General features: G+C 53.3%; 1 protein-coding gene across 1 annotated transcript in view; it reads left to right on the top strand.

Annotated features, from left to right (window-relative positions):
- The first annotated feature begins 4,145 nt into the window (after nucleotides 1-4,145).
- LOC119108279 (sodium-dependent proline transporter) overlaps nucleotides 4,146-25,799 on the top strand; it is a 36,909-nt gene continuing 15,255 nt past the window's right edge. The window contains exons 1-13 of the mRNA XM_037231857.1: nucleotides 4,146-4,303; nucleotides 4,376-4,549; nucleotides 6,159-6,324; nucleotides 9,537-9,668; nucleotides 10,911-11,075; nucleotides 12,542-12,698; nucleotides 14,379-14,511; nucleotides 15,016-15,162; nucleotides 15,628-15,856; nucleotides 17,049-17,293; nucleotides 17,798-17,998; nucleotides 18,895-19,059; nucleotides 19,527-19,772. Of these exons, the coding sequence (XP_037087752.1) occupies nucleotides 4,148-4,303; nucleotides 4,376-4,549; nucleotides 6,159-6,324; nucleotides 9,537-9,668; nucleotides 10,911-11,075; nucleotides 12,542-12,698; nucleotides 14,379-14,511; nucleotides 15,016-15,162; nucleotides 15,628-15,856; nucleotides 17,049-17,293; nucleotides 17,798-17,998; nucleotides 18,895-19,059; nucleotides 19,527-19,772 (2,316 nt within the window). The 5' untranslated portion in view covers nucleotides 4,146-4,147. The remainder of the gene's footprint in view (nucleotides 4,304-4,375; nucleotides 4,550-6,158; nucleotides 6,325-9,536; nucleotides 9,669-10,910; nucleotides 11,076-12,541; nucleotides 12,699-14,378; nucleotides 14,512-15,015; nucleotides 15,163-15,627; nucleotides 15,857-17,048; nucleotides 17,294-17,797; nucleotides 17,999-18,894; nucleotides 19,060-19,526; nucleotides 19,773-25,799) is intronic.

The following is a 25,799-nucleotide window of genomic DNA, read 5'->3' as shown; positions in this document are numbered from 1 at the left end:
GTAAAGCGGGTCCCGGGCTACGCTCGCGTGCCAGAAATTATTTCCACGATTGAAAAACCGGCCGATCCGGCCAGCAATGGGCAAGCGTGGGAGTGGGCAGTGGCGGCAACCGCCCCTCTGCGGAAAAAAGCTGAACATTAACCCTATGGCCATGGTGCAGCACAGAAAAACACCAGGTAAAAGTCGCGCCTGCCCCTCCGCATCTCAGGAATTGGCCATCACTAGATCGGACCCGTCGTCTGCATGGCGTGCCGAGTGGGACCATTGTTTGCAACTCCCCGCGTCAAATAAGGCCAATGTTGACAGAGGAGGAAAGCGCCGTTGGACGATAGCCGGTTTTGCTGCCGGCGCGAAAGGTTCGGCCCTTTAGAGCTGAGCAGTAAAGGACGGGGGCCCAAACGGGTTCAGCTGCCCTTGCTGACGCCATGCCCCGCATAGGTGAAAAGGGTCAAGGTGTATTCACCGCACGTGTGTATATTGCGCAGGTGGTAATGACTGAAAGCGTGAAAACCGTTAGGGCTTCCTTGAGGACTGGCAATGAGATAGGCCGCGCCATTTTTCTGCAAATTGGAGCCGAGAGGTCAGATTTTCTAGCATTGGATGCCTACATCATTGGTCGCCCCGCAAGGCCAGCCAACTTTCTTATTGGATTGCATCGCCTTTTGGTGCAAAACTGCACTGAAACAGGCTGGGTATAACCACACTATAATTCCAGTATGTAAACGCTGATTTAGCGTGCAGTTTAATCGACATTTAACCCATGCTAATGTATCTCGAGAAAATATTCATCAACGAAATAATTGTTTATCGCCGTTCCTCCGGAGGCGACTTGCGGAGCCACGTCTTTTGCAGGCTGTGCAGGCTGCTGATTATCCGGCCTGTGTTGCAGCCTCCCGAGCAATCAGTGCCGCTGCGGCTCAGGACCGTCGGCATTCGCCAGACGGCGTTTCATTGTGCACAAGCGTGCACACACGGCGGGGCTGGATGTGCACGTCAAATAAGCTCTGGCCGTCAGGAGTTGCTGGTGACGTGGAGCGCCGTCTGAGCGACACCGTGCGGGCTGGCAGCGCCCTCGAGACGCCGTCAGAACCCCACAGCAGCAGGTGTCGGCCTCAGGCCAGCCGGGCTTTGAAGTGGTCGTGTACCCCTGAAGTCCGAGACTCTGGCGCAGGCAGATAATTATCTCACGGATAAGTCAGGATCACACTGGCGCAGGTTTGAAGAACAGTGCGAGCTCGGGTGAAAAATCAAATGTGAATCGAGCGTTCATCAAACTTCTGAAAGCATGGGACTTGGACTGAGATCGAAATGATCACTGCTCAGCTCGGAATAAGGTCAAAGTAAGCGGGGCTAGTCGCCACGTGGGACGCCTGCCTCAAAGCTCCCACCTCAATCACGGGATGCCAGAAAAACACGAAGACTATGCAAACCAGAAGACCTTTGACCGATGAACCTGTGAATAGATTACGTCTCGCGTGCGGGGAAGTGAAGGCACCAGGCCATGCGCCATGCTTTTAGGAGTTATACCACAGGGTTTACCTGCCATCTGATCCTCTGCTGCTTCCGTTTTTAACATATTTTGTAGCATGATTGCCCAGCCAGATGCGTTACTGTGTTGATGTGACTGAATGCGAATACGCTGAAAAATTTAGTTCTGTGGTGTAGGCGGAAGGGTCAGGATTAGCGGCGTGCTTGACCATCGTGCGTGTAATCGAAAAAGTGCCGTCGAAGTGCGCTGCCACAAATCGTGTTGTGGTTTGTTGCCATTGCGCGTGACATCCTATGCGTCCTGTGGCGAGCAGTGATCTTCCTGTGGCAAGCAAGCAACTAGGGATTGGACACATCGTTCTCCTGTTGTTCAGTTATGATCATCTGATACTTCGCCATCTCCAACAGTTGTAATGAAAATATCACTTCAAAATGAGTAACATATCATGTATTGCGATACTTTACGATAGCCTTTGACGGCTGACAAGTATGTGTGACAGCTTACCCTGACCTGACAGAATACATTGTCGCGCAAAATGTACTCTGCTATGTGTCATCATGTCCACACTAATGATGAAGCCGACCGGGCGACTTAGTTGTGCTCAAGTACACAAATATCCACCCAAAAGGATAGAACTGAAAGAGATTATCTATCATGAAAACGAGCGTGTAAATAATTGTCGACTAAAAATAAATATGGCGGAATCTGGTCTCCCTTAGATAAAGTTTAGCTCCAAGACAACGTTACATTTTGGGATAATGCCGTCACTTTATGCAATAGACGCAACCCACACATGAAATGGGTCGACGCCTGACAGTGCCGCGCGGCCATTGCATTTCAATTACAAAAAAACTTTGAAAATAGGAATGGAAAATGCTGAGGGAGTCATAGACTCGAACTCAGACTTTCACCCAAGACCTTAGAATCAAACTCGGGCTGGTACTCATGCGCCTCGACTTGACGGACTCGACACTCGAAGAGCCGGAACTCAAACTTGGCTCATGCAATGTGGAAAGCATGGACTCGAGCCACGACCCTGGACTCCTGAGCCCAGTGCCTGGGCTCGGACCCAGGGCTTCGGACGCAGGCCCACGCCTGTCACGGATGCCGGCTGACCTGGAAGTCAGGCTGTCAGGCTGAAGCTGTCAGGCGGAATGTGACCTCTGGATGTGCAGAGGCTCATCTGTTCTTATTACGTCGTTGGCCGGAGCCGTTCAGTACAAGTTTGCATGCGATCGAGCTGAGGCCGGCGGCACCTGCAGGAGTTGCTCAGAGCACATCGAGCCCGTGGACAGGCCACAACAGGATTTGGAAGCACCGCAAGCATGATGCCGGAGGCCAATCTAGAATTGAGCCGGATTTTCACGAAATCGCATTTTGAGTAAAGGGATGTACTCCTCGTACAGGAGCTAGTGGAAAAAGGGAATGCACTTTTTAAGAAGCCAAGCGCATTTCACATTGATATGTGCTTGAGCTACGTTACAGACTATGGGCCCAAGGACAAGTCCATCTAACTCTGCGGTGTTTCAGAGTGCTGCTGCCGGCATTGCACACCAAGCAATTTGCAATGTCTTTTCAGCTTCTTTCAGCGGCAGAGCGAACCCTTTCTTTTGTACACCGTTTGATGTGACACAGTCACAGCAAGGCGCGATTGACGTGAAACTTCCTCTGAGGCACTTAGCGCGAGTCGCCTCCGTTTTCTCTGGGAGAATACAGTTTCGCTGTGATAAGACGGATGTGAGCGAGTAACAGCGCTTTACTGAACAGCAGTCCGTAGTCATCGACCCACGCGCGGCTTACACATTACTCTACCATTCGTGACACATCAGTACTTTCGCGGATTTACATATAGTCATAGGGAACAAAGAAGCCGTAAGTTCGGGACAATGGACCATGCCGGTGTTCCCATGAGCTGTAACGCGCCCGCTGACCCTGCCGGCACCTGCGGCCAAAGTGGCCGCTTCGCCGAGGCCACAGTAGCGGGCTTCGCAACGCTGAATGGCTGTACTCGTTTACGACCGAGCTGAACGAAATGAACGGCTTGCTGAACGGTGGACTGAATGGGCTGAAACACGTCCGGAAGCCACCCTCACGTCCCGGTGATAGCACGCGCATTGGTAGTGTGACGTCGGTGTGGTGCATAGCGTGGAGCCGGAAGGGATTGGCTAGCCCAGCTGATGAAGCCAAGCCCCGCCGGTGGCGAGGCGCGTATTGAGGCCAAACGCATGCGGCTCAAAACCCTACAAAAATAGTGATAGTGACCAGGGGTAATCATGGCACAGTACAAATAGTAAAACTTGGATGATTTGTGACAGCAAGATATCCCAGATCACGCCAGGGCGAATACTTCATGCAATAGGCCGTTGACAGGATAGCAAGCTTTGCATGTTATATAATTTTTTACAAGACATTGAGCGTGGTGCGCATGTCGTGCCGATTAACAGGAAATAAACATTAGCCGAGTTCACTCTTTTGATGTCTTTCAAACGTAATCGCATAGACTTGTTACCTGACCTGAACTGATGGCTTTTTGGCGTGCAGATGAAATGCTTCCCCAGCTGACTAGAATCGCTAGTGATTTTCTGGTTGATAGTGATAACCATGCATTCCTCCTTCGTTGTTTACGTGTTGTACTGGTTGCCACAGGTCCGTGGAGACATGCACCTCACGCCGGGCTCCGCGCTTCAACCGTCATCGGCCGAGGCAAGGGATGACCCATCGAGCCAGCTGACAGTGCCTCAGGTCAGCTGGTCACGCCGCCCCTCCGCCGCCGAGGTCAGGGATGACCCGCCGAGCCAGCTGACAGTGCCCCAGGTCAGCTGGTCGCGCCGCCCCTCCGCCGCCGAGGTCAGGGATGACCCGCCGAGCCAGCTGACAGTGCCCCAGGTCAGCTGGCCGCGCCGCCCCTCCGCGGTAGAAATCGTCGATGACGGCCTCTCCGGCCGGCTGGTGGTGCCCATATATGACGAACCGGAGACCGGTACCGACGGTCTGCCGGTGGTGCTCCGTGGTGACGACGACAAGCCGGCCAGCACCATCCAGGGCGTGTCCGTGTTCCAGGTGAGCGCTCCTGCTTGTCGAGGCGTCGCACATGATCCACTTCACACCGCCGCGCAGGCTGATATGTTTTTTATCGATCCGCCCTCGCGTTTTTCAGGTGGAAGTCATAAAAGCTGGGCTTTAAAGATTTTGTCGTGCCAGTCCTCGCACGGCAGTTCTTGGTCTTCGTGCCTATATGAAACGTTAAGATGTCTATGCTTGGTGCTGACGTGAACTTCTGTGAGTGACATCAATTGAACACTCCCAGTGTAATTTTCTTACAGCATTTTAAGATGACCAGTTGTCGGGGCCAAGTCGAGGCGGACTTTCCCTCAGCCACCATTTAGCGCGGTCCCCAGTCCCCGCGCGGGCGGTGCTGTCGCATTTGGCTGCTTCGTGACGCGACGACGGTGCACTGACCCGTCCGGAACGTCTAGACGACCGTGCCCCGGATACGGCTGGGTTTCTCTGTAAATGACGCGGTTTCCATTCTCCTTGTCTCGGGGCAACCGAAGCCAGCGCGACAGCCAAGGCCGCGGGCCAGACTAACCACCGGTTGAGTCGAACCGGGCGGAAAATGAGCACGGAGCACGAACCCACAAGGCTGCGGCGACCACTGAACCACCGCACTGCCGACAGGGCCCGTGGTGGCTCCCGCGGTGACACCAAACCGTCAATTACGGGAGTGAAGCTTCCTGTACTGCTCTGAGCAGATCGAGGATGCTTGCCCCTGGTGTCTGCTTATCATCCCTGGCATTATCTCAGAGCCATTGAGGGTTGAATACTGTGCACATCTGACCCGTGTCAACACTCCGTCTGTGAGTGAGGTTTGGTGAGCCGCTGATTGCTTCCAGATCCTCGTCTGGTTTGGCGCAGTCACACTGCTAGCCGACGAGCGAGGCGACAGCTCTGTTTAGGAAGATTGTATTGAAGCATGCATGCACGTACCAGAAGCGAAATTTGTTACCGATTAGGTCGTTTGCTATGTAGCCAGGATTAGCCGTCCTGGAATCGTGCGTCACTTGACGTCTCCGCTCGCTAGAAACGAATGTAAAGTCGGAGTGCAGTGACGGTGCGACAGCAGCCAGTCCCAGGGGACGACAGCTGCCGGCCCCAGGAAAGGACAACTGCCGGTCCGGGGGAAATTGTCGGTTTCAGGGGACGACAGCTGCCTAGCCCGGCGCAACTCCCCTCACCGGCCGCGTCTGACCCGTGGCCAGTCGTCGACTTCCCCCACCGGCCGTGTCTGACCCGTGGCCAGTCGGCGACTCCCCTCACCGGCCATGTCTGACCCGCCGGCAGTCGTCGACTCCCCTCACCGGCCGTGTCTGACCCGTGGCCAGTCGTCGACTCCCCCCACCGGCCGCGTCTGACCAGTGGCCAGTCGTCGACTCCCCTCACCGGCCGTGTCTGACCCGTGGCCAGTCGTCGACTCCCCTCACCGGCCATGTCTTACCTGTGGGCAGTCGTAGACTCCCCCCACCGGCCGTGTCTGACCCGTGGCCAGTCGTCGACTCCCCTCACCGGCCATGTCTGACCCGCCGGCAATCGTCGACTCCCCTCACCGGCCGTGTCTGACCCGTGGCCAGTCGTCGACTCCCCTCACCGGCCGCGTCTGACCCGCCGGCAGTCGTCGGACGGCTGCTCCGATGACGGCACGGAGGCGGACGGCAGCGACGAGGACGTGATGGACGGCCCCGGCGTCTGCAGGCTCAGCTCCGTGCTGTCGCGGCTGGCGGCCGGCACTGACCTGGCCACGCTCTGGCGCGTCCCCTTCATGATGCACAAATATGGAGGTGGGTCGTTCGGCCAGCGTCGCGCGAACTGGGAAAAAGGCAGCGTGCTGACGCGTAAATAGAGCGCGTCCTAGAATGTTGAAGTCAGGTTTTATAACTTCGATGTGCTTAATCGGCTAATTGCTGTATGCCTGGTCTTTCATTTCAAATGTTTATCTATTATCTTCGGTTTTGAAACTACGTGCACGGAGGGAAACTGGCAAACTGGTAGGTTTTAGAATTTTGATGTGCTCTAATCTGCTAATCACTGCATTTCTGGTCTTTCAGTTTGAATGCTATTATATTTTTTCTTATGTACACTTTCTTCTGTCTTGCAACCATGTTCACGGAGGTTAAACAAACAATGGTGAACAATTATCTTCTGAACCTGCTATGTTTTTGCGCCGACGCGGCCATCACCAAAGGCCATGAAAACAGCCGAAACAGCTGAGCGGCCGGGAGTGGCGGCATGCTGGCCTGGGGTGTGGGCGGTGGTCGGCTGGTTGGTCTCGCTCGTGAACTCCCGGGCTCTGTCAGCCGGTCCCGCTCGTGACTCACCGGCTTCTGTGAGTCACGGCACCGGGCTTGGTTGAACAGCCGACCGTACTGTGGCATTGTGCGCCGGCGCCATGGCCGTGCTGTAGATTTCACATGCCGCTCTCTCGTCGCGTGACCCATTAACGGTCACCGCATGTGACAACAATGCCATTATTCCCTGCAAATGGCCTGGCAGTGGGGACATTCCTCGACAGAACAACTAAGGGAATTTCGGATTTACATCTTTGCGTTTTTAGAATTCTGAAGATGGTTGCATGAAATGGAATTATGGGCTCTGAAGACCACTGTACGATTGTTTACATCTCCCAGCAATGATCACCGAGTGTGTGCTCCCAACAAGTTGATGTGTGGGACAGGTGTCATGGATGCAAGGGAATGGATGACGTCGCCTGATTTGACACAGCTTTCTGCAAAGCATTACTTAACAAGTTAGGCCCATCAAAAATGTTTTCGAGTTACATAGTTAACTCTGTAGGAGGCTGCAACGTAATGCCCTCCATTTGGAACATTTCTGTTTACCGGGGTTTTGCCACTGTGGTAACTCTGCATAGTTTTGACCTTCACATGTGTCTCGCATGGGGTGAGTCTGTGGGCGTAGTACCTGCATTATGACTGAGCTCTGGCGCATACCAGTGCCGCCAAACACCTGGCCTCGAAGCGGCAGTGTTTTCATACCGTACCATGCTGCATACCATAGCGCCAAACACCTGGCCTCGAAGTGGCAGTATTACCATACCGTACCATACCGCATACCGTAGCGCCAAACACCTGGTCTCGAAGCGGCAGCATTTCTGCTGTCCAGAGTTTGTTGATGTCAAGAGCTGCTTTGTGGACCCAGGACCTCCTCTCTGATCCGAGACAGCGAGACTTTAAATGTGTTTTGAAAAGGCATGATGAAGTGCTGGTCACGAAGTGACTGTGTCCGTACTGCACTAGTCACAGCATGATCAACCGCCATAGCTAAGATGCATTCGCCGAACATGGCGGTACCGCCGACGGCCGCCATTCCGCCGATGGCCGCCGTTTCGCCGACGACCGCGGCTCCGCCGACGGCCGCTGTTACCGCGATCTTTTTTTCGTTCCGGTTTGAGCCTGCAGCTGGAGACGAAGCTCGCCGGACCCCCCCCCCCCCCCCCGCTGTTCGTTTCGTCACGCCGCTCGTGAGGGAGGTCGTGTTGAGCTCAGCTTGCAGGTGTGCCGGCCAACGGTACAACCCGGCTTAACGGTGGCTATCAGTTTCCAGCGGTTTTGCTTGAATGTCAAGCTTTAGGACTTTGCTCTCCTAGGGACCTGACGCAGGTAGAGTGCACATTCGTTTTCCCCTAAAGATTCTAAGAAATTTTCGGTCATTGATGACAGTCATCTCCTTCAAGGTTTTGTTGTTTCTAGCCACATTGCTATCTTTGGATTATCCTACAGGAGCATTCTGTGGCGTTTTTAAGCCTTCTTTTCAAGCTCACTAATGCGACCGCACTAAACACACCCATTAGTACATAGCTTTCTGAGAACAGGTGCATGGACCATAATGTTTGCCATGCCAGAGGCATTAGCCGTAAGGATAATCCGGCTGCGTTCAGTAACTTCCAGTCATTCTTGTTGGTCTTACATGCGACGTTCGTGAACCTCCTGCGCCTCTTTAAGCGGTATGCGGAAGGCTTTGATCTAACGAAGCACCCAGCTACATTTTTGCCCACTGCTTTTAAGAGACGTAGCTGGGTGGAAGGCAAAAATGCACACATGAATCACATTGTAATGAGAGATCAATTCATAAATTGCGTGGCACATTCTCTTTTTGTCTCGCGTAGCGAGTTTTTCACACATAATGCACATTGACAATGAACGTTACGGCGGCCACAGCGTCTCCTGTCCTTACACCTGTCACTCATCGACACGCTCTATTTATACGTCCCTGGACGCAGGTGATGGATGGCTTTCCCAAAACCAGAGCTACTGATCGTTGGCATTCATTCCACAGTCAGCAACGATTCAGCAATCCTTGCAACTGTCTTCGCCTTCCTCGGCATGCTGCCTGCAAGGCTAAGTGGCCACGCGTTTGGATGCATCCGGCTCAGAGACGGATTTCGACAGCCACCACGACCACGGCGAAAAGTGGTACCCTGGTTTTCCACTGCACACTTTTAGGGGACCTTAGTGCTGAGCAGTTGATCTAAACTGGCGTGGCCAAAAAAAATTGGGTGTCATCTGCGAATGCGTAAGCTAGCCTAAGGATAGCAACGCATAGCCATCCCACTTGAATGCCGTCTTCTCCGCGGTGCATTTAGGTGCGACGTTGTAAACGCGTCCTCTGAAGTCTTCGTTGCAACATTTGGTGAAGGACTTTGACCACGCTCCTTAACCGATAATTAGATGGGAATATGACGACAATGTTTTGTTATTTTGTACGCATATAATGACTCTTCGCGTTAAGGTATTCGCCTTTATTGCATATTATTCGCCTTTATTGTATTCGCTGGACCCCAGGTCCAGAGACATCCATCGCTAAGTAATTTTATAGCTTGTGCTTGTGTATCCTGGATACTGCTGGATGATGATGAATGCCACAATTTTTTTCAATTAGCCTTTTCAGCTCCCCCCCCCCCCCCCCTGAAGCGCTCGTGACGACAAATCGTGACACTTGTACACTATAACATACTGTTGCCCTCCCCCCTTGGCAGTTAGCTTCCTCTGCGTATATCTGCTGCTGACGCTGCTGGTCGGCTTGCCACTCTTCTACATGGAGTTTGCCATCGGCCAGTTCTCCAGTCGCAGTGCCATCCAGGTGTGGAAGTTCGCACCCATATTTGCCGGTGAGATATTCCCATAGTCATCCATATTCGCTGGGAAGTTCGCCCCCATAGTTGCCGGTGAGATATTCCTATAGTCGTCCATGTTCGCTGGAAAGTTCACCTCTGTATTTGCCGGTGAGATGATGCCATAGTGGCCCTTTATTCGCTTGGAAGATTTTAACGGTTGCCAACATGTACTACGGAGATGTTTTGCCATCGAGATGCTAAACCGATATTGTTTTTCCAACAAGTAACTGCTCATTAATCTCTCCTCCAATTTCACTGGCCACTGCCAAGCGCAAACCACGACCAGTTTAATTAAATCGCATGTTTTCAACTTCTTACAAAACTCTCACATGTTACCGTGCCATCCCCCACCGTCCCTTCACTCATTCACGCACTAAAAGATATGTGGATGCTCTCACAATGCGCCCGTATGAGCTACTACCGACCTAGTCCACTGCGCACATCTGGTGCATCATTAGCACCTAAGCGCTGCGCTGGGTCGCCATCGCCGATTCCATGGTGATACAGCGCAAGATGATGCGTTCATGTGATGAAGGCACTTTCCGTCTTCTGACACCGTTCCACTCACCCTTCTAGTGCGACCTCCGACACGCGCTGAGTAGTGCGCGTCGGAAGGAGGACAACATTACCTTACATAAACCTAACACCTCCTCTTTAACAGCCCTCTCCGACACGTGCCCAATGCAAAGGACTCTTCCGCATCTTTTTACAAATCCCTGAACTTGGATAATCTTTGCTGTTACAAGATCATCCAAACACTCACACGGCATTCACATAAGCCTTAAGCCCTGCGCCCTACCAGAAGTGAACAAGAAGAATTTTTCGTCCCAAAGTGCGCGACAGAATTCACACAGCTGACACCCACTAGCACTCCAAAGTACAGTTCGATAAAGTTTGCCATAAACTGATATCGGGAAAGCTGCGCAATTCGCATCGCTGCCTTATCGTTACACAATAGCTCCCATCGGATTCTGCCACCGTGTCGAACCAGAGCCCCGTGCTTGTGCAGACATGCTTGTGAGATGTTGGCACCGGGTGGTCAGCAGACATGTTTGTGAGATGTTGGCACCGGCTGGTCGGCAGGCTTCGGCTACTACTGTCAGCTCTGATCGCCGTTTGGTATGTTTGTGAGATGTTGGCATCGAGTGGTCGGCAAGCTTCGGCTACGCCATAGCGCTATTGTTGGCTCTGTTGTTGTTTGACTCGTTTGTGAGATGTTGGCACGGGGTTCGGCAGGCTTCGGCTACGCCATGGTGCTGCTGTCGGCTCTGATCGCCGTCTACGGCAGCGTCGTCGTTGCCTGGTCTTTGCTGTACCTCTTCTCCTCGATGAACAAAGAAGTACCTTGGCAAAGATGCAAAATGGAATGGAATATTACAAATTGCACCGAGGTGTACAGAGGTAGGTTTGCGGGACGCATGGAACATTCGTAGCAAACGTTTCAGACTGCATTGTACAGCTTGAAAAAACCTTCCAGTCTACGATATCTAACTGTCAGTCTTTTATTGTTGTTTTTGTGTAACTAAAATATGTGCGCCATGTGAAGTGGGCAGGTCGGATCTAACTCATCGTCTTCTCAACGTGTAGGTCATCGTGGATCATATCATGACTATACTGATATCATTGGTACCACTATCATGATTAACGCTACGACTATACTGGTTGACATTACACTGGTTCACTGCGCTGACTCACACTGCATGCACGAGCTGAACATTGTTACTATACTTTATCGCCAGCATGTTACTACTATCATCACTCACGTTGATGCTGGACTAATTCAGGTACTTATGTCAGTAGATACACGTTCAAAAATGTCAATCTAATCTGGCACCATTTTCCGTTTTTATCGGGCGTTACCATTTTGCCTGAAATTCTGAGTGTTACTAGCTGACACCAGATTGTCAGCTACGACGGGACCCACATGCGTCTCGCTGTCACCCACACAGCAGTTTGAACTTAACAATACGCGCCTGTTCACGCTCCTCACAACTATCCACGCTCTGTAAAAAGCTCTGTCCACGTAGCTGTCCAAGCTTCCTACGGGCTGATGTAATGCATCGTCCTCTTATCCGTTTACCAAATGCCGACAGCCAAGAGAGCCAAAAGATTACATTCAGATGACCTTTACCGTTATCGCCACTCACATACCGCCGTTTAAAGCCGTTTCGCACGTCCTCGCCAGCACGTCGTCAATGAGAGTAACTGGCAGGAAGCCAGGTGTGCGGGGAGACGCCAATTTCCAGAAATGCCCGTCTTCGCCACATATGGAGAAAATATCATCATAAATCTTAATCAGAGGATAGCTTGCTCGATAGCAAGGAATGCATTCGACATAGAACACACACGATTACAGAGCCTTAATTGATGAGGACACGATTCAGAAAATACGATTGGATGCGAAGCTGGCGGCGCGAGGTCGTGTCTTTAAGTTTGTCGGCTCCATAGGCGAATCTTTCAAAAGAACGTCGCAATTCAACAACAGAAGTGAAGAGATTTACAAAATAAGCTTCAAGACCCAGGAAGCGGAAGGAGACGTTGAGGTCCGGGAAGTCACAATTACTCTATCCCGATAGTATCATAAGGTGTTTGCATTTTAAATGTATGATCGCGTCTCTGACACTATTAAGATTCACGCTGACTCGGCTTGGGGAGTGTTTGGGAAGAGTTGGCTTCATTACTGTTAGGTGCGCGGTAAAACTGGGTCAATCTTGCCTATCTGTGAGCCGGTGCAGTCATTGGGTACCTGAAGCTTCATCTCGTGGCGAATGTGTGGGCTGTGGTCAGCCTGACAAACAGTGTCAATCGAGCCCGCTAGGCCCTGTTTGACCTACTACGTCGCCCAACCTGTCACGCCTGTTTTCCAGACAAAATCGTTTACTACGTGGACGGCAACGCTACTGATATAGTAAATGTTTCGGAGAATGCCTCACTGGCAGAACCCGATCATGTCGGCATCATCGCAGGCCCACAAGAAGTCTACAACGACACCAGGTCACACATATCAACGGAAGCCTTCTTCTGGTAAGCATCTATTAACATTAAGTGTCCTCCTGCACCCTGCGTCTTATATATATTTGCATAATGCACGCTGCCCACCGTATTGGGCACTGTTTATTCTGTCATTCTCGCTGACTCATGCCTGGTGTGTGTGCCACACACCGCACTGCACTACAAATGAGAAAATGATTACGATGTCGTGCTGCGCGCCTGAGCCAGGCCGTTTCCTCAGTCTGGAGAGAAGCTGACCGCGGGTCAGTCTGCTTATCTGCAGCCCCAGTAGCCCTAGCTGGACGATCGCTGAAGCTGACCACGGATCAGTCTGCTTATCTGCAGCCCCAGCAGCCTTAGCTGGACGATCGCTGAAGCTGACCGCGGATCAGTCTGCGTACCTGCAAACTCAGTAGCCTTAGCTGGACGATCGCTGAAGCTGACCACGGATCAGTCTGCTTATCTGCAGCCCCAGCAGCCCTAGCAGGACGATCGCTGAAGCTGACCGTCGCGCCGAAGCTGGCTTCTCTTGTGTTGGGTTCCAGCAGCAGAACTGGCCCGGGCTTGTCTGCGGATACGCTCATCGCTTTACCGAATGTGCAGTTAACGTAGACGGCCTCGTGCTGCACTGGCTCTGGTCCTGGCTGGCGGCAGAACAGCACGGCACTCTGCTCCTGAACAGAGACAGGCAGGAAAACTTTGCGACTTGCCACAGCAGATAGTGAACGGACTTTTGTCGCGGCGAACTGACGATTTATTTGACCGACGGCTCGGCAAGTGTTGAGTACACATACGCTGGCACGGGGTCAGGCATGCAGCTGATTAGATGTGTGCATCCGCGCACACTCCTGCCGATAGTGTGTCCGTAGCCAATCATCTTGCAATCACACGGGATCAACGACCGGAGTGTCTTGAGATCTAAGCCAGCAAGTGTCAACATGTTACGCTGGCGAACACTTCAGGAACGATAACCACTCGAGCGTCGGGCACCACGACGAAAATCACTACGGATCGGTCGCTTAGCTGATCGGTCAGAGGTATTTAGGTCGCACTGATCGCTCAGGTCACTCTGAACTCGAGCAGTCGATCAGAGGAGGTGTGCAGGATCTGTAGGCCCTATGAATTGTTGAGGCGCGCTGGTATTCCGGCGAATGCGAGACAATCGAGAAACATAGTTATATGACCTTCAGTCCGTGTCAGAGGACATTTTTGTCGTTCAACTTTCATAGAGATTGCAACCTGGAGGTCGCTTCTACCCAGGCTGGTGTTTCAGATTATTGGCGCAGTAATAATTGGATTCTGGCAAAACTGACGCAATGATAAGAAAATCTCAACAAAACAGGAAAACTAAACCAATGCAAATCGGATTTATGCCGTGGATAACATTAAACTTTTGATACTTACATGCTGTTGAAAAATGGCAGAAGCGCAGGAAACCCCTCCTAAACAATGCGGGGTAAAATATTTCAAAAACTAGTCTTTCCCACGCTGTATTTAAGCCAGTGTGAAATTTGAACCAAGCTCAGGGCTCGGCGTTGTCATGGCGCCGAGCATTCCGTTTCCTGCGGCTGTCACAACTGGCACAGAGTCTCTCCGGCGTGAGCTCGGACAGCAGCTGGCTTGGTTCGCGAGAGCAGCTATACGCAGAGGGACGACCTGTAGAATCCTGCGGACATTAGGCGGAAAGCAGACAAGGTCCTGTCTCGATTGCAGGTACGAGGTATCCGACACGGCTTGCCCGGACGGCGACATCCGCTACAAGAACTGGAGGCTCATCCTTTGCCTTTTCGTCATCTGGTGCTTCATCAGCTTCACCTTCACCAGGAAAATCAACTACAAGTCTAAAGTAGGTATTTCAGAGGCCGCGCGCTTCTGTTAAAGATGTTAACTGATGAAGTTCGCCGTGACAATGTAGTACGCTATATTGAATTGTAAGTGCCTTGCTGACTCTTACCGACTGATACAGCCAACCCCTTGAGCGAATTTTTACACATCGTTTTCTTTAATGCTACAATCGACTGGCACAACCACAAAAGCTGTTCCACAGCCTTTCAGTCACGAGGCCGCACTTAACGAGGAGTGACTTAATGCAAATAGTGGAACAAGCGCACTGTGCATTTTGTTAACTCCCGATAAACCAAGCCTTGGTGCTGGAAAAGGCTAACGTTTACAGCGAGCTCTGCGTATATATCAGACAACGCTTGTATTCTCGTGGTGTTCGTCGCCAACGATCCTGGCCACGCTGCCAACGATCCATTTGGTTGCCACGCTCATCCATGAGCAGCAAGAGTATCGAGCTTCTTTAATCGACTGGCAACATCGCTAATACCGGGTGTTTTGTTTTTCTCAGGTTATAAACGCCGTGTCCGGCCTTCTGATGTGCTTCTTTGTTGTGTTAATCATCATCGCAGTACTGGCGATAGACGATGGATCAGGAGCATTTATTGGACTTTCATACCTGTTCCGTATACCGTGGACCAACGTCGGCAGCTCAGAGGTCAGATATGTTTATTTGGCTGGTGCGTACAATGTGAAATATGAGACGTGACTAGAATCTAATTGCTTGCCTACATGTACAGTGACTTTCTTCTTTGGTATCTCATGCGAGTAAGATAGTTTGTCGCCAGGTTCATTCTATGCCAAAATGCTCTGCGCTTAGAGGGTAGCTGCGGCGTCATAGTTATGCTCGCGTGCGCTACGGACGTCCGCCACCAACTGCCTGTTTACTCGAGCTGCCAGGCTGTAAATCCGCACAACGATTCCTCGACCGCCCTTTCCCGCCGTACAGACGGCCCTGAGCTTAAGACGGTGTCAGCACAACTAAAGGTAATGTAACATCCTGAGTTGAAGGCCGGAAGCCGACAGTGGCTCTTATTGTAAGACCTGTGTGGTATAGAGAGATAAACAGACACGGACACGATATTGCTCTAACCTGGCCTGACGCCGGTGGCTGTTACCGCAGATCTGGCTGGACGCGTTCGGCCAGTTGGTGCTGTCGTACGGCGTGTGCACCGGCAGCGTCATCTGCTACGGCAGCCGTCACCGCTTCCGCCACAACATGCGCCGCGACGTGCTGCTCCTGTTCGGCCTGAAGATGGTCGCCGCACTGGTCGTCACGCTCGCCACCTTCATCACGCTCGGCTTCATCTCCAAAAGGATCGGCCTCGGCGTGGACGAAGTCGTCAAACACGGTGAGGGCGGGTGCTGTCTGCTGTCTGTTGCGGGCCCATTGGTTCGGGGATGGTGTGGTCTTCATCTGGCATCAGTTGTTGGTCAGTTCGTCATTGAATTATCATCATCTTAACAGTTGTCAAGAGATTACCCCAAGACTAAGAATATGTGTTATACATGGCGATCTTAAGCGAATCTCGCGACAAATAATCACTTACTGTCGCCTGTATATATATATATATATATATATATATATATATATATATATATATATATCTCTCTCTCTCTCTCTCTCTCTCTCCTCCTCTCTCCTCATCTCCTCTCTCCCTCTAGCCTCTCTCTCTCTCTCTCTCTCTCTCTCTCCTCTCTCTCTCTCTCTCTCTCTCTCTCTCTCTCGCTTCTCTCTCTTCTCTCTTCTCTCTCGCTCTCTCTCTCTCTCTCCTCTCTCTCTCTCTCTCTCTCTCTCTCTCTCTCTCTCTCTCTCTCTCTCTCTCTCTCTCTCTCTCTCTCTCTCTCTCTCTTCTCTCTCTCTCTCTCTCTCTTCTCTCTCTCTCTCTCTCTCTCTCTCTCTCTTCTCTCTCTATCTCTCTCTCTCTCTCTCTCTCTCTCTCTCTCTCTCTCTCTCTCTCTCTCTCTCTCATATCACTTACTGACGTGTGCGTGATGTGGTGGGGTGACCGGTGATTTTGTACTAGGCTACGCTGACTCTACCGCGCCCGTGGCCCGATCCAACCTGTGATCTATCCAATCGCTGTCGCCATCCATGCCCAGGGCTCTGGCCGGCGCGTTCCCTTCAACCTCTCGCTGACGCTGCCTCTGTCCAGGACCCGTGCCGCTCTGCTCCTCCATGCCCCGGCCCACACCGCCTTTGCGCAGGTTCCGTGCCACTGCCCCCTCCATCTAGCCGACGCCGTCTATGATGCGGTTTCGTCCTTACTGTCTATGACGTCATTTCCTTCCTTCCATCGACGCCGCCCGGGTTCCGATCCCCCGCCCTTCTCTTCCTGACGCCGCCCATGGTCTGATCCCCTGACCTTCTCTTCCTGACACTGCCCATGGTCTAATCCCCCGCCCTTCTCTTCCTGCCACCGCCCATAATCCGATCCCCTCTCCTCTGCCGCTGTTGCTGCACGTAATCATATTCGCTCTCTTCTGTCGTTGGCGCCGCCCATGAGTTCATCCCCTTCCGCGGCCGACGCCGCCTGTGCGCAGGTCCGGAGCTGCTGCTGGTGGTCAGCAGTCAGGCGATGCTGCTGCTGCCCGGACCGCCCGTCTGGTCGGCGCTGTTCTTCCTGCTGCTGGCCGTCGTCGGACATCGGTACCTCTGCTTCTGGGTGGAGCCCGTGCTGCGCGCGCCGCTCGAGGTGCGCTTCGACCAGTGGCGGCGCAAGCGTCTGCAGGTGGTCTTCATCGCCTGCCTGCTGATGCTGGCCTCCGGCCTGGCGCTGGTTGGCTCGGTGAGTGCCCCTGTCCGGTCGGGTATTGGAGGCGAACCACTCGGGTGGAAGTCCGACAACTGATCGGATGACGCGACCGCCAGCGCTTTGCTTAAACTGCGGCTCACTTTATGACTTTAAGCCGCACTGGGGAGGTCTGTACGATGGCGCCCTCTGCGTTATCCGACTGCGCACTCCGCGCCGTCCGACGGTGCCCTCTATACGCAACAACGCGGGGCGCCCGTGGGGAAGCTGCGCGTCTGGGAGGTAGGGGGTTCGACTCCCCGCGGTTCCTGGCAGGATGACAGGCAGGCGACGCCATAGGCTGAGTGCGTCGTAAAGTCCCCAATGACAAACGTGCCAACGACCGGTGTCAGGGAGATCCTCGTCCCGTGCCACGATCCCATGGCTCGGACATCAGCCCGCGTTTTTTCCCAGCCCCGCCTGCGTGACTCTGGCGCCCTGAGTCTTCACTTGAAAGATACGCTGTCGCGCACCTCGACCACCGCTCTCCGTTGCTCCCAGCACGGGCTGTACCTGGTGTGCGCGCTGGACCGGCACCTGCTGACCTGGGGGCCGCTGCTGGTGGGCGCCGTGGAGAGCATCGCTCTCTGCTGGGTGTACGGCGTCGACAAGTGGGCCGCCAACGTGGAAGTCATGCTCGGCTTTCACCCGTCGCGCTGGTGGACCACCGCCTGGAAGTTCTCCGTGCCTTTCGTTCACATGGTCAGTGTTCTCAACATGCTACTGGCAAGTGCATGGCGGCGCGTAAAATACATTGTATTTCCATAGCATGAGCGCGCCCATAGAAAGATATCATCCGTTCAGAAAATATACATTTTTGTAGAGTAGATTCCGCTCCGTGTGGGTACATTTGATCAAATAGTTATATGATGAAATAAGCTCACTTAGAAGTATTGGTATACTTTTAAGTGGAAACGACTGCTCTTGACAGCACTAGTTTCTATGTTAAAGAAATGTGCTCCTCAATACGTCATTGTTTGATTACGTCATCGTGCATTGCACGACATTGACTGAGAGCCGCTTGACGGCCGTTACATCTGGAAGTCATGTTCGGGAATGTCAGATATGAACGACTCGACAATTATATTTTCTCGGCATTGATCGCTGCATAGCTAATGGAATGGGAGGGTTTGAATGATGTTAAGATGGCGTCATAGATGCCTGGGCGACCTGAAATAGTTTCCCTGAAAAGTCTGCGTATCTTCGCGAGCGTGTAGCTCGGAAGCTCGAAAATTTAGGTCTTAAGAAGGACAAGGGTGTGAATTGTACAGAATGATCTGAAAGATGGCTATTTCAGCTAAAAACCCCGTACAAATGTGTAGCATATAACAAATAGAGCCCTTTACCGCGGCAACGGGGCTCTTTTTTGTCATTCCTTAAATCCCTTCCATGGGTGTCATAATCCAATAGCTTCTGAAAGTTGCAGCAGGTTATAAGTAGGCAATAGTGGGAAGTTGAATTAAGGCTATTGACCTGATCACCCGTCACAATGATTTCTCACCTTTGAAAATACGATAAAACAAAGCCGCGACACAGAGCCGAAGCGGCGCTCTCGTATACCTGTCGTCTGTCGCCTGAGCCCTGTTCACCACCGGCAGGCGCTGCTGCTGTTCGGCCTGATCCGGTACTCGGTGCCCCAGTACGGGAACGAGCGGCTGCCGGTCTGGGTGAACGTGGCCGCCGGACTGGTGGGCATGGCGCCGCTGCTTGTGGCGCTGCTGCTCTTCACGCGTGACGCACTGCGGCCGCTGAAGGGGGGCCAGGTGAGGCACTGGAGCCTGTCGATGACGTCCCCCCTCCCTCCCCGCCCACGAGTGGAGAGAGCGGTGAAACTCACTGGGCGCGCACGGAGGGCTGGTGGCAGATGTCGCTGTGCGAAATGGTCGATGCTGCTCGTTCGTTTGGAACCGGGTTTTGCCGTCTAGGTCTTGACAACGTGAAGTACGGATGGCTGGGGCAAAACGGTGAGCTCACTGCGGCTGTCAGTTTCGGCGTGATACCTTATGCCGCCAGTTCCAGGGCGTGTTGTCAGTCGGCAACAGCTCCCACTGTCTCACATTCGGGTAGTGTTCTTCAATTACTCGGACGCTCTCTAGAGATACAGGCCTCTGACTGCTGTGGACCGCCTGCCAGCTGCACCAGCTATCGCTGGCTGCCCAGCACAGCCCCTCGGTGAGCAGCATCAGTCGCAGACCCGCCTCCTTGGTGACGGCCGCGCCGCTGTTGGCAGACCTCGCTCTGGCGGCCGGACGTCAGCTGGGGGCCGGTGAAGGAGCAACACCGCTGGGAGACGTACGGCGTGACGTTCGTGGCGCCCGAGCCCATCCTCATGGTGCACGTCGACTCGATCCTCAAGCCGGAGCTGTACGGCGGCATACCGCACGGCTACTACCTGCAGCCGAACGCCAAGGGCGCCGAGGCGTCCGATGTACTGCGCCAGCAGGAGGAGCTGCGCAGGGCCCTGCGGCGCAAACTGGTCAGTTGTCTCCCACTCTGTCTCGTGCTCGGCCGGCAGGAGGAGCTGCGCAGGGCCCTGCGGCGCAAACTGGTCAGTTGTCTCCCACTCTGTCTCATGCTCAGCCAGCAGGGGGAGCAGCTCAGGGCCGGCAGCGCAGACTGGTCAGTTGTCTCCCACTCTGTCTCGTGCTCAGCCAGCAGGAGGAGCAGCGCAGGGCCCGGCGGCGCAAACTGGTCATTTGTCTCCCACTCTGTCTCATGCTCAGCCAGCAGGAGGAGCAGTGCAGGGCCCTGCGGCGCAAGCTGGTCATTTGTCTCCCACTCTGTCTCGTGCTCAGGCGGCAGGAGGAGCAGCGCAGGGCCCTGCGGCGTAAACTAGTCATTTGTCTCCCACTCTGTCTCATGCTCAACCAGCAGGGGGAGCAGCGCAGGGCCGGCAGCGCAGACTGGTCAGCTGTCTACCATTCTGTCTTACGACCAGCCAGAGGAGGGGCTGCGCAGGGCCCTGTGGCGCAAATGTCAGTTGTCTCCCGAGGTGTTTAAGCCCAGCCGGCTGACGAGTGTATGCCACAGTCAGCAGCAGCTCATTTGGCCGCTCAGCAGGGATGGACGTTTGGAGAGCGCGGTCTCAGTAGAGAAAACCGTTTTTGGAATATGCGCCACTGATACTTTTAGGCGGAGATATTAAGAAGATAAACCCATCATCGGTGTATATTTTATAGTTTATGGTATTTAATGTGTTTGTTTAGACATTTCTACCCTCCAAATATCAGCTGCGGTTCTGATGACAGTAAACTGCAGGCGCTAACTGGGCTTGATTGTCCGCCACAGATGATGCAAAGCAGCTGAACTCGCTGTCCAAGAAGGTGGTCATCAAGGAGTGTCCAGCCTCCTCAGACAGCGGCTATGAGAGCACCAATCTCGTCGTCAAGCAGCTCTGTGGAGGGCGCCGGGCCCGGCGCGCGCCGCAAGTCGATTATGGTCCAGGCAGCGCTACTGAAGCGGGAGTCTGGAGACCAGCCTGTCCCGGCTTGGCTCCAATGGCTCTGTAGACCCTGGACAGATGGTGGGTATTATCGACGGCAGGGGTCAAAGTACTCACAAACGTGAAAATGCACTTGGATTTGTGCGATGCAGCGATGTAGTGTTAATGATAATTTTCCTTCAAGTGTTGGGAGGAACCGTTTTTCTAAAAAGATTCGTCTCCGTCAGCGTTTTGAAAGAGTTACCGGCCTTGATAAGTCACATTTTCCGAAAGTTTAGAAGGGGTGCCGCTTCCCCGCGCCCCTCTCCCGTCCCCGCACCTTTGCTCATGAGTACCGTCAGCCGTTGTGTGTGCTGGATGCGTGTGGACTCTGTCGGATGTTGTTGATCAACTGCGTTGTCTTCTGCGTTGCCCCGATAACCAGACTTTGACGACTTCACCGATTGGTGTCCTGATCGGAGCACGATAATGAGCGAAAAGAATATCCTTTGTAACAACACCAGTCTGAAGTCGAGACAGGTGGCGTGACGCGGGAGCGGATCTCAGAGAGAAAGTCCGTGAACTGGCCCGATTTCCAAACTAAAGCCGAGCCAGACCAGACCAGACCGGACCGGACCAGACCAGACCAGACCAGACCAGACCAGATCAGATCAGATCAGATCAGATCAGATCAGATCAGACCAGACCGGACTAGACCAGACCAGACCAGACCAGGCCAGACCAGGCCAGACCAGGCCAACCAGGCCAGGTCAGACCCGACCGGGCCAGACCGGATCCCACCACACCACACAACACCACACCACACCGCATCACACCGCACTACCCCACACCGGACCAGACCAGACCAGACCGGACCGGACCGGACCGGACAGGACCGGACCGGACCGGACCGGACCGGACCGGACCGGACCGGACCGGACCGGACTTTACCCAAACCAGCACACTGACGTATAATCTAATGAAGACGCTCTGTTCCGCGTGGTCAGTAACCGCCGGCCGCCTGTGGCAGGGCTCGTCGGGGCGGCCGAGCATGGTGCCGCCGGCGGGGCCGGGACCGCGCGGTCGCGAGGCGCCTTCGGGCTCGGGGCAGGCAGACCCGGCGCTGTCGCTGGACGCCGGCCGCCTGCTCACCGTCAGCGAGGAGGCCGGCTACGAGAACGCCGGCTTCGAGCCGCGGCGCCGCCGGTCGCGGCACTGAACAGCCGGCCTGGCGGCGGTCATGAGGCGGGCCGCGTGTTCAGGGACGAGTCACGAACGGACCAGGCAGCCTGAGAGTGGCCAGGAGTGGACCGTGCGGCCCGGGAGGGGTCACGAGTGGAGCGGACGTCCAGGACAGGTCACGAGAAGGACCAGGTGTTCAAAGACGCACTACGAAACGGGACAAGTGTCCAAAGAGAGATCGCAAGGTCGACTGTGTGTCCTAGGAGTGATGACGAATGGATCGGGCGCAGGACGGGTTGGGGAAGTCACGAGACGGACTGGGTATCCAGGAGGGCTCGCGAACAGCGATTCAGTGAGGGTGTTGGAATTGACCAAGAGTCCCTGGGGAGTTTACTTGCGGGAAGACCCCCAGAAAGGAGTCACAAGGCGGGCAGAATATCCAGACCGGTTGGCTTATTCTGAGCTGAGCAGATGCCCTCCAGGGAGGTCTGGACATTGTCCCCATTGAAAGCAGAGGTCACGACGTCAACTGATTGCTCAGACAGCAGTGGCTGCACGTCGTTACTAACATGCGAGCGGCAATGGCAAGGGCATTGCAGGCATTTGCATGCGGATGTGTGCGAGTCTCTGTGTGTATTCATATTCGCGGTGGATCGACCACCGTCCTGTGGCCGCCCACAGCTGCTCTCGTCGGGGGCAGCGTGTTTCCACAGTGGTGGACGAATCGTTCGGACGCAGTCATGACACCAGCTGTTTGGAAGGCGCAGTGTACTCTGAGGCGTCTCAGATTCAGCTGCGTGTTTGCCTTAAATTGTGTGATGTTATGTGATTCTGCTAGGTTCACCACAAATGTGGCAAGGCAGTGACGAGTTACAGTTCTAAGGTGTCTTGTTGGTGTTGATTTTATTAAAGAATATGTGGTTAGTGATTTGTTCCAGCTATACACTGCAGTGTGTAGCAGACATACGTGTGACCAATGTCGACCGCGCTCGAGATGATCGCTGCCGAATGTAGGCTAGTAATTGTAGTGATGTTTTAGATTTCGTGGAATATGCTGTGCTATTGTTTGCTCCCCGTGAATTTGAGAGAGTCTGGCAGGTTTAGTCTCTGGGTCACCGGGACCTTAGGACCTGGACGCAGTGCCCTGCATTGTGTGGGGCACCGGCGCGTCAACAAGCAACTGCTCCTGCGTGCAGCCGCCAGAGCTTGAGCAGTAGCCTTTGGAAACGATTGCAACATTCCATTTTGCCCGTACTGTTGACATCTGGAGCTCCGTTCCTACGCAATATGTCACGCAGCTGCGAACCTTAGATGTGTATGTTTCTGACCCGAACGTGATATAGTCGACTGTGAACTTAAACGATTGACTTCCAGATGGGGCGTATGTGTTACGATACGAAGTGTTAGCTCGTCTAGACCACCATACATGCAAAAAAACACGACTACAATGTGAGCTCTAAATAAAGGTCAACTCAACACGCAAGTCGCCGCCTCTCGGTTTCGTGTGTACGCGCAGATCCGTACAGCGCTGCGTAGCGCGTTCGTTTCCGGGCATCATTTGTGTCGCCACGTGTTTGTTTTTAACTTATGCGCGCGTGAGAACTTGCGCAAAACGCGGATATCGACATGAAGAGACAGACTGAGTGCACGTTTGCTAACAGCGATGCTTTCCAGATACAGAGCCTAGCGTCTTCGTACATTGCACAAACAATGTACGAAGAGCATGATTTGCTTTGCACGTGAACATGACTTGCTTTGCGCGATGCTTGACTACATGTACCGGCATTGGGTCTAAGTGCAGAGGTTAGTTACTGGTGACCACTTTCAAGCACTTGACTCATTTGGATTCTGTCGCAAGCCTCACTCCTTGGTCCCGAGAACAACGTTGTCGCAAGAAATCACCAATCCATTGCGATCACATTCCTCGACACGTGCAGTTGTATGGGCCGAGGGGCGCCGTGATGACAGATGGACATTATGCAGCGCAGGTCACGGCGGGGGGGGGGGTATTGGTGGGGCGTAATGGAAGCGTAACAAGGTGGGAAGGGGAGGTTTTGGGCTGTGGAACGTTACGCTTAGATGTGGCTGCAAATTAAGCCAAATCTTGAAAACAAATGAAGACCCAAAAAACCGGATATCACTGACTTCTTCTTATGACGAGAAGGACGCTCGTTGATTTGTGTCGAATTTCCAGCTAAACCAGCAGTCGTGTGGACATTACTTTTTGGGCTGTAACGCTTAACACAGTGTAACCAGGGGGAGGGGTGCTCGGCATAAGCAGCGCGCAACCAACGGAAGAGGGAGGGTCGAAACATGACCAAAAAGACATGATGTAATTGATAGACATCCCTTACCTTACACATGAAGGAGACTGGAGACATAAACCGGTGACTGAAGAACATTGCCCTGTAAGTCTTTTGATAGGCCTGAGTTGTGTGCACGTCCCTGATTTTGAACAGACGTGTGAGAATAATGTTGGCATGACGCTAACGTCTTCATTGCCAGAGGCCCGCAAAAACCATTTGTGGAGGAGCAGACGGAGATTCGTGGAGTGCCTCCAACGTAAACGGGAGACTGCTCACGCGAAAGGGACCTCCCAATTCAATAAGGCACTGCTAACTAATAACGTAGAACTTCGTTAGGCACGCATACACGCGAGCGGACTCGCGGCGAATCGAAGAGCTCCGAGAGGAGAGCAGGTTTTGCAGTGAGCGCGTGCTCACAGGCATCACTCAGTAAAAAAGCATGTGCTTTGACTGCAACCTGACGTTTTCCGCTCCTCTGTTGCTAAAACATGCCGTGCGGTGGCAAAATACCTTCACTATGCCTGTAGCTACGGACGGCACATCCGGACTTGAATGGAGAGCGACTGTAAAATGTCTGCCCCAGCAAAGCGAAAATGCCAAGGAAATTTCCCACCGCTGGTAAACGGGTATACAGAAATGGCTCTTCGTTTCTACACGGCAGCTAAGTGGTCCACCGATTTTGCTTGATGGTCACTTAAAGATAATGATCGGTCAGGGCGATGTTTCTGAGGCCACAATACTCAGTCAGATATATTTTTACGTTATCAGATGCATCCATACACAATCAGAACGATCGCAACAGAGCTCCGCAGGCAATTTAGCTGAAGACCATTACCCGTGATGATCTTCACGTGGCGTCTGCCCGTTGGCTGCCTCGAAACTTGAGCCGACAAGACCCGCGTAAGTGGGATGTACTGAGTAAGGAGCTGTTTGCTGCTTACAGAGCTGGCCCTGCAACCTTTTTCGCGTGTGTTGACAGTGAATGGGGCGTGGCTTCAACGCTGGCCCCGTATTAGAGCGCGGGAGCATGTGCTGTAGCACAAGGGGTCCGCCACACTCCGAAGCATTTCGCACCTTCCACCAAGCCCTCTACAGGCAAAGCGTTGGCGGCGAACATTTCATTCTCGGATGACTGTGGTATCATTATGATCAACTGCATACCAAACAAAAGAACGAGCACATGAGATTACGTCAGCTTAATAGTGCAGCTGACGGATGGTGTGAAAAAGAAGAAGCGAGGCAAGCTGACAAAGGTGTCACACCTCCTGACGAGAGCCCATCTGTCTGGAAGACCCGAGACGTGTAGGCAGCCGCTCGCGAAGGCCGCTTTAGGCGGCTGCATCTCCCAGCCGATAGTCCGGAGCTGACCGCACGAAACGCCTACCTGTTTTGGCTTTGAAGTGACAGCTGCAGGGCACCGGTGGTGAGTTTATGTGCAGCTGAGGCAGAGTGGATAGACCATCGGAGCTGTGACACATGGATGGAGGTCGTCATCAAATGAGCTTAGCCCAGAGCCATCGGAGTATCAAGGGTAAATCGGAGAAATATTTCGCTTTCAATGGCGACCATGCTGAAAAATAAAACATTCTTCTCT

This window comes from Pollicipes pollicipes, unplaced genomic scaffold (genome assembly GCF_011947565.3).
Source record: "Pollicipes pollicipes isolate AB1234 unplaced genomic scaffold, Ppol_2.1 Scaffold_6686;HRSCAF=7923_pilon_pilon_pilon, whole genome shotgun sequence".
Taxonomy (NCBI): domain Eukaryota; kingdom Metazoa; phylum Arthropoda; class Thecostraca; order Pollicipedomorpha; family Pollicipedidae; genus Pollicipes; species Pollicipes pollicipes.
This window is presented reverse-complemented; position numbering and strand designations above follow the sequence as displayed.